Below are 8,836 nucleotides of genomic sequence, written 5' to 3'. Positions count from 1 at the left end.
ACAAATCTAGCAATAGTCATCTGAATGAATTCATAACACATGAATAAGTATGAATGACATTATGAAGTGCTTATGAAAGATTCATTCATTCATCTTATTTTCTACTTAGTGTTTTTATTAATCAGGGGTCGCCACAGTGGAATGAACCACCAATTTATCCAGCATATGTTTTTTGCAGCAGATGCCTTTCCAGCTGCAAACCATCACTGGGAAACATCCCTACACACTCATTCACACACATACACTACGGACAATTTAGCTTACCCAATTCACCTATACCGCATGTCTTTGCACTGTGGGGGAATCACACAGGAAACCCACGCCAACACGGGGAGAACACGCAAACTCTACAGAGAAATGCCTACTGACCCAGCTGAGGCTTGAACCAGCAACCTTCTTGTTTGAGGTGAACGTGCTACCAACTTCGCCACTTATGAAAGATGCATTTTATAAATGTTTATTTTTTTTATGCAGTATAAAAAATTTGTCAAAAATTGGGGAATTCTAGTACTCCAATAAAATGTATATTTAAATTAACTAAAGCAAACAGATCTTCCAAATCCTGTATTTTGGAAAGCTGTTGTTGTGAAACACCAAACTTTATTCTCCTAAAACTCGTTTATCTGAAATCCATCCCAGTTTTCAAGCTGAAGCTCATTTATTTCTCACTAAAACACAGGAAGCGCAGTGATAAAAGCAGCATTCGGGGATTTACTCTTGAGCTCCGCTCTTACGTTTGTAAGGTGTCCAGTCGTACTCTGGCCATCCCAGCACGTCGCCATTCTTCTCGTTCTCCTTCTCCAGCCACTCGATGAGCGGTTTGAAATACTCCATCAGAGGCTGGACGGACATTTTGGGCTGACCTGTGATGATCTTCATGGCTTCAGGCCAGGGTTTACTGAAGCCCATCTTCATCACATCACTGACAAACAAGAACACAGTATTTACTCTCAGGCTCAATTGAAAAGGAGCTACAATCTACTTCTCTTTAATCTTGAACTTATTGATAGAAGTGCAAAAGAAAAGATTTCCGTTTTGCAATGAGCCAAAATGGCATAATTCTGGCACAGCAGACATTTATCCAGGACTGGCATACAGCATGTGGGCCAAACATGGCCCTAGTTTGGCAGAGGTGGCACCGTCTTTAGGACGGCACGCAATACTTGGGCCAGATGTGAAATGTAGTATTTGGGCCAGATAATAATAATTGATGTGTGGGCCATGAAAGTATGGCCTAACTTGACCCCCATTTAAAATACATATAAAATATTTTATCAGGTCACTTTGAGAAAAAGCAAGCCCATAAGCACGCCTAAAGCACAACGGGCGTGCTTATCAATTTCATTGCAGTCGTGACACATCAACATATCTGTCCCAGTTCAGGCTCAGTTATGCGTTATTAACTTGGCTGAGACTTGGCCCAGATATGGTCCATGTTCGGCCCTTGTCCGGAAGCCAGAATTGGTCCAGTCATGTGCTGTAATTCACTGCAGCATGTGGGCCAAGCACAAGCTGATTGTGTGGGTCAGAGGTATGCGGGTATATACGTAAACTAAGACAGACTATACAAGTACTTTTACAACCCTATTGAGACCCTAGTGTATTACCAGAGATTACTTTGGACTGCTTCTTTACATTTAAGTCTGTCAGTGAACACACCGGAATCTTTTCTTTTTGTGCTTTTGCCAATTAAATGCAAACCACATAACAAAATTTATTTGGCCCAGATCCAGCCCACACAATCAGATTTGCTTGGCCCACATGTCGCAGTAAATTACCGTAAATTACTGAACTGGGCCAGCTATGGAACATGATTGGCCATTGTCATTATTTGTTGTGTCACGACTGCAATGATAGTGATTAACCCATGAAGCATCGCGCTTTAGGCACGATAATAATGGAAATGGTTCGTAATGGTTAATAATAATATTATTTGTAAAATATTAATTTGGTTAATAAATTATATGTAATGTAGGTTAAATTTGGTAATTTTGCAACAGGAAACAATAGATTAATAAATCTTGATTGTTTCCTGGATTAGAAGATGCAAACAGGAAGATGGAAATGACTTTGTGCAACAAAATATTTCTTTGCTCAAAAAATAATTTAAATGTATTTTAAATTTGGGTCAAGATAGGCCAAACTTACGAGGCCCACATACCAATTTTAACATTTGGGCCACATACTACATTTGTGCCTTAAAGACAGTGCCACCCCTCTCAAACCTGTGCTATGTTTGGCGCACATGCTGTATGCCAGTGCCGAATGAATGCTGTGCCAGATTTATGCCAAATCTGGGCCAGAATTTGTTGCTACCTGGGAAATTAAAGAGAATTAACAAATCACATATTCTGGATTTTTGAGTTTTTAAATCACTGTATTTTACACATTTCCCTGCTGAAAAATCCAGCTTAAACCAGCCTAGGCTGGTTGGCTGGTTTTAGCTGGTCTACCAGGCTGGTTTTAGAAGGGTTTTGGCCACTTCCAGGCTGGTTTTCAGCCATTTCCAGCCTGGTCTTAGCTGATCAGGCTGGAAAATTACCAGCCAAATCCAGCTAAAACCAGCTTGACCAGTCTGGTTTAAGCTGGATATAGCTGATTTTGGCTGGACTCCCAGCTTGGCTAGGCTGGTCAAGCTGGTTTTAGCTGGTCATCTCCCAGCCTGACCAGCTAAGACCAGGCTGAAAATGGCTGGAAACCTGGAAGTGGCCAAAACCCCTCTAAAACCAGCCTGGTCGACCAGCTAAAACCAGCCAACCAGCCTAGGCTGGTTTAAGCTGGATTTTTCAGCAGGTTTTAGTTGTGGGGTTGTATAAGAATCTCACCATCATTGCTCTGAGTGCTTGTTAAAACCGGAGCATCTCAATTTGAGAGTGATTTACTGACCTCAGGAGTTTTCCTGCTTCTTTGGACTGGTAGATGTCACAGTTGTGGAGCGGCCCTTTGTGACCCGCAGCATCACACAGGCCTTTGTGGAACTGGAACTGGATTACAAAACTCACAAAGTACCTATTGGAGCCAAACCAAAGTAAACAGTCAATCTAAAGGCTTGTAGGATTGCTGTGTGATATGAAAGAGACGAGTAGTTTTAGTCATTTAATTTCTTGTCGTCTATACCTGATGTAGGGCACATTTGCTGGGATGTGGAACTTTGCGCCAGGGTCGAAGTCTTTCTCAGTGCGCGGGACGGGTGGACACAATCCCTGATACTTCATTCTAACAATTAAAACATTCAGGAGATATTTCAGATTGCACCATTTACATGTTAAAGTAATAGTTCATTCAAAAATGGTAGAAAAGATGAACTCGTGGATTGTGATATTTAGGATTGGGCCTCAGAGGATATTTATCTTATCTGGAACACAGCACTAAGTCTTTCTGGGAAGTTTATATTTACAGGTTTGGACATTTTTATTATGACATCAGGTATGATCAAGCATCAGCAAAATGATTATTAATGAGCAGCAGTGGTTCTAATTTTTTCAATTTATTTATATTCTGACAATACAAAGTATTTTGTTAAAATAACACCAGATTTTATATTTAGACTTTATATTTTTTTAGTGGTATAGATAATACAAGTCTACAGAACAATATTTTCAAAAAAAAATTATAATAAAAGCCTGTTGAAAGAATGTGTAGTAGGTCATGAATTTATGCTTAAATGGTACTGAGATGAAAAATTGTACATTTGTTCTCAAGATCATGAGTGAATCTTCTTTTGTACATTGAGTAAAACTACATTTTTGAAGAAAATGAGGGTAAAAAAATAAATAACAAAACAGACAAACTCAAACAAAATCTTTAAATTTTGACTTTTTGTGCCATTATTAGCTTTAAACTCGTAAATGGGATGTCAATCTTATAACTCTGAAGAGACCAGTCCACTGCGCGATCTTTTTTCCCGCGCATGCGCTACAGAACGTGTTTGACTGAGGCGATGGCTTACCGGTAATTTAAATATGTTGAAATTGTAAACATGTGTCCAGTTTCTTACGGAGACGGAGCGTTTCGGCTAATATGAGGCCAGTCTTCCATTTTAGGCTGCTTTTTTCGTCTTTGACGCCTCATTGACAGCGCTAGACAGTGAGTCCAGCTGTCATCTCAACCGGCAGAGGGTGAGTAAACTAGCAGAAACATGTATTTTGGTGGTTCTGGTGAAGTTCCTTAGATGTAACGTAGCAAACAAACCCTTAGTGGTTTACTTTCATGTGGAATGATCGCTGCACATGTCAAGTGAAATATTAAACGTGTTTAAAAATATGCTAAAAAGTTCCACTACTTTCAAGATTACCTTTAATTTGGACACTATAAACACCTCAGCATGTTTGCATTGTTACTAAGACATCAACTTTAGAAATGCATGTTGTTTTAACTAATTTGCTTGCACTTCTTATTTTGCACATGTCACTATATCGTTTTTAAATAGTTTTTTGGTGTTGTTGTTGTTGTTGTCCCAGTTCATAAAACATAATTTGCTATTTTGAGGTAAAGGGAGTTCACCAAAATAAACACTTACTGTATACTTAACATCAACTGTAATGGCTGAGCCACGCTTGTACATGAAGAATAAATGCATATATTATTACACTAAATTGAGGTGAAGTTGTTTATATATTTGCACATTCAGACTTTCTCTCCTAATGATTTTGTTTCAGAAAAGTATTCCTTATAAATTCTATATAGAAAAAATATAATAGCAGCCAATGACTATCAAAGTACAACATTGTTCAAAGTCAAATAAATAGTGCTAATGTTGATTTGAAGTCATACTTACATAAGATGTCAGACCTTATTCAAAGTAGAGTAATAAACAATATAGTGACCGAGTCACACGTTGCCACTGAACGAATGTGCGAATATAAAACCCACTTTACCTCAATTTCAAGATATGGGCAGAGAAGTTCATTAGAAAGATAGCAGACTTATATGTTAACAATATTCTAATGTCATTTGAGGAAATTATAGTAAATACAATATTCCTGCAAAACATTTATTTAAGTATTTACAAATAAGAGATTCACAAAATAATTCTCTAGATATGCCATCATTGTCTATTTTGGAAAAAGTAATAACAAACGATTGTTTTAGTGAAGGTTTACTTTCTGCATTATACAAGATGCTGGTCTCAGGATCAAAGGAATCTTCAAATTGTAAATTGGAAGCTTGGAGATTAGATCTTCAGGAGGATATTTCTACAGAGGACTGGATGAAGACATGCGAGGAAGCTCATTCAGTTTTACTCCAGTTTTATTGCATAAATATAATGAAAATATTCCAGATACTTGCTTGAGATGCAGGGACCATAAAGGAACGATGTATCACTGTATATGGGAATGTAAAGGAATACAGAACTTTTGGAAAGGTGTGAAAGAAATTATAGAAAAGATTCTTGAGGTAAATATACTAATGTTTCCTTTATTTATTTTTTTAATTTCATTTATATCCCAAGGAGATCAAGTTAAAAAAGACGGAGCGTATATTTATGAATATATGTATTCTACAAGCGAAACTACTTATTTTTTTTAAATTGGAAACGTATATGTGCACCAAATATAGGCTGTTGGCGGAAAAATGGGGTAACAGATATGACAATGGAAAAAATAACTTATATGATAAGAAATAAATACATAATTTTTGATAGAGTTTGGGGCCCTTTTATGCTGTTTTTAAAAAGTGGTGGATTTTGAAATGTTTTACTAGAAGATTAGTAACAAAGGTGATATTGTATTCTGATGTAAAATGTTTTGTTTTGTTTGTTCATTTGTTTGTTGGTTGGTTTATGTTAAATCTGACACATGAAAATATGTATGTACATGTTAAAATATAATAAAAAGGAATTGGGGAAAAAAACTTACAATTGACACTAAAAATGCTGGGTTCCAAACAATCGATATGTGTAGGGACAACATAAAGGAATTAACTTATTAATTTTTACAAATTTAAGTGGATTGAACAAAGCAATTAAGAAAAAATACTCCAAAAAAAAAAAAACTCAAGAATTGTGCTGTTTTAGCATATTTATAATAAGTAGTTTGAGCAACCAGCAAATATAGTTTTAACCGTACACTATAAAAAATGCTGTGTTCCACACAATCCATTTGTGTTGAGGTAACATGAAGGAATTAATTTAACTTATTAGTTTTTACATATTTAAGTGGATAGAACGTAAAACAATGAATTTGTCCCCAAATAAAACTCAAGAATTGTGTTGTTTCAGCTCATTTTTAAATACGTAGTTTGAAAAAACATCAAACATAATTTTTTTGAATGTAGAAGGGTCACCTCAGGTTCCACCACTCTTTGTTGTATTCTGAGCTTGAGATCCTTCCATCAAACACTTTCCACCTCCACTGGTCCATCAGGTATCCAAATGGCAAGAAGGCAATCTTATCCAATGCAATGCTCATCAGAAAGTTGATGGTGCTCTCTATAGATCAGTAAAAGGGCACTTGAGCAATTCCAGCGTTATGGATGTGACATTCATAGTAAAAAACTTAAAACATAAATGCAGAAAGTATACAGTATGTTAAAATTATATTGAAGCAAATGTTTTCCAGAACAACTAACCACAGAGTTATGGGATTAGAAAAATGGCAAGGTTAACATTTGCATGGAATTGTTAACAGTTTGAACTGGTGTGTTTTGCTCCAAGCTTTAATTCTGACAGACCTGCATTGTCCTCCACCTTGTCCAGCAGGCCGATGCTCTGAAGATGTTTAGGTGTGGCTACTGACAGAGCTAGTACGTCACCGATGGCCTCGTGGAAACCAGGGTTGGCGCCGTCACGGAAAGAGATGGGCTGATCCTTATACTGCAGGAAGTACTGAACGTGGCCCATCTCGTGGTGCACAGTAATGAGGTCATCCATGGTCACCACCGTGCACTGCTTGATCCTAGAGAAGGTAAGAGGACGGACACGAGATAACACACGGGAAGGAAAAGCCTAGACATTTGATTTTTCAGTTCTCACTTTATCAAATAAACAACAAAAAGGTGAAACTGGTTTGTTTTGGCTCATTAAGAAACCCAATGAAATATTGGCTTTCTAAAAACTGGCGAATGGTCTGTGAGAAGCATATTAAACTGACAGATTTTAAAAAGTGTACATGCATACTTTTAAAAACTATGAAATTATACCATTAAAGATAAATAATTGTAGTTTATATTTATATTAAATTGATTAAAGGGATAGTTCATTGAAGGGATAGTGGTTCAAGTTTTGATTTTTTTGTTGAACACAAAGAAAAAAACATTTTGAAAGAAGCCAAAATTCTGTAACCATTGACATCAGTACATAGTAAAATACCTTGTGTCAATGGCTACATTCTTCAAAATATCTTCTTTTGGTTCAACTGAAAAATAAAAGGAAAGAGTTTTCACTTTTGGATCAACTGTCCTTAATCTTTTAAAATCACTTAAGTAGGACTTGGTAAGTCATCTTTATTATTTTTATAACACTGCTCAATGTACAAACAAACATTTATTTTGTTAACCTATACTTTAATGCCACATCTTCTACAGCTTATATATCATTTATTTAAATATTTGTATTGATGAAGCGATGATTTAGTGTATTTAAAATATACTGATTTAACTGGAATATCAGATAACATTATTGACCTTATTCTTTGCGTACGAGCGGGTGCAGCCATTTGAATCTTTTTTGCTTTCGGTCTCGTTCACTTCCATTCATTTTTAGACATTAAAAACAGCTCAGTTGTGCTGCTTGATGTTGCAAACTGATATTTTCGTATTATATTATTCTGCTTTGTCTCTATAGTCATGAACACACTCGTTAGTAGAGTTAGTACAAGTACTAGTAGTAGTGTTAGTTGTTAGTAGTTTGACTGTTATCTGGCCTAGTCATTTCGCCCACAGGCAACTGAATCGGAAACATTTTCTGAAAAGTTAACTTTTTTCTCAGTTGGATTTTATTATGCCCTGATTTTTGTTTGAAATGTAATCACACCAGTGTGTTGTTGTATAACAGGGAGTTTAAAGTGATACGATTGCGATACCTAAAGTCTTTGCGGTTGTAGAAGTCCCAGGCAGAGGCATGGCACACCACTTCACGGCCATCTGTTGGCTTTTCCAGCATGGACTTGTTCCAGAACTCAGGAGGCATGGGCAGGAGACCCAGAGATGTGAAAAACCTGTCAGATTCCTCAAACATACGCTTGGGGGTCCAGCCCTAAAGAATATTCAGTTCAATTGAAGTTTTTTTGTATAGCGCTTTTAACAATAGTTATTGTTTCAAAGCAGCTTTACAGAAGTTGCACATATTTGCGTTACAATCAAAATCAGAAAAGCTAAAGTTTTTAGTTACTATAAATGCTTTAGTTAGGCCTGTCACAATAATCAACATATCGACTTTATTGCACAAAGTATGGACATGACCTTAATCAGTTTTGGTGATGTAATATATATCGCCCATACATAAAACCATTAGTAACCTTTAGTTGATTGCTCAACCTTTCTATTTCTATTAGAGGTGTCAGTGTCAGTATGGTGAAAGAACACTATAGTGTTTACTATAAATTACTATAGTATATTTTTATGTGGGCGTCTGACAACTGAAAGTAGATCAGGTAGCAGATATCGCAACCTCTGTTACTTTTTTACCTTGCCCTTTTTTTGTTAACATTTATTATTATTTATTTAGGATATACGTTTTCACATTCTGATTCCATATATTTAGTATTTTATATATTCCGATTTCATATATCCAATATATTTTGGTGTATGGCTGGGTGATAAAATCGATACTGATATTTATTGACAGAACACCATTGTCAATATTGATAATAAAAAAAGTTTGGTATGTAGGTTCAGT

The 8,836-nt window shown here is 36.2% G+C and overlaps 1 protein-coding gene across 3 annotated transcripts in view; it reads right to left on the bottom strand.

Moving 5' to 3' along the window:
* The window catches only part of ace (angiotensin I converting enzyme (peptidyl-dipeptidase A) 1), a 75,091-nt gene that overhangs the window by 28,467 nt on the left and 37,788 nt on the right, over positions 1-8,836 (bottom strand). The window contains exons 19-24 of one of the 3 annotated variants that reach the window (XR_015503819.1): positions 8,022-8,194; positions 6,673-6,896; positions 6,286-6,430; positions 3,118-3,216; positions 2,887-3,009; positions 151-922 (exon numbers count right to left, since the gene is read on the bottom strand). The exons of 1 other annotated variant lie outside the window; for it this stretch is intronic. Coding sequence is in view for 1 of the 2 variants with exons in the window: in XM_087275794.1 (XP_087131920.1) it covers positions 735-922; positions 2,887-3,009; positions 3,118-3,216; positions 6,286-6,430; positions 6,673-6,896; positions 8,022-8,194 (952 nt within the window). In the remaining variant the exon portion in view is untranslated. The remainder of the gene's footprint in view (positions 1-150; positions 923-2,886; positions 3,010-3,117; positions 3,217-6,285; positions 6,431-6,672; positions 6,897-8,021; positions 8,195-8,836) is intronic. One more of the 3 variants, XM_087275794.1, reaches the window with a different exon arrangement.

This window comes from Danio rerio, chromosome 12 (genome assembly GCF_052040795.2).
Source record: "Danio rerio strain M-AB ecotype USA chromosome 12, GRCz13ab, whole genome shotgun sequence".
Lineage (NCBI taxonomy): Eukaryota > Metazoa > Chordata > Actinopteri > Cypriniformes > Danionidae > Danio > Danio rerio.
Note: the sequence above shows the minus strand (reverse complement) of the source record. Positions and strands in the feature narration are given on the sequence as shown.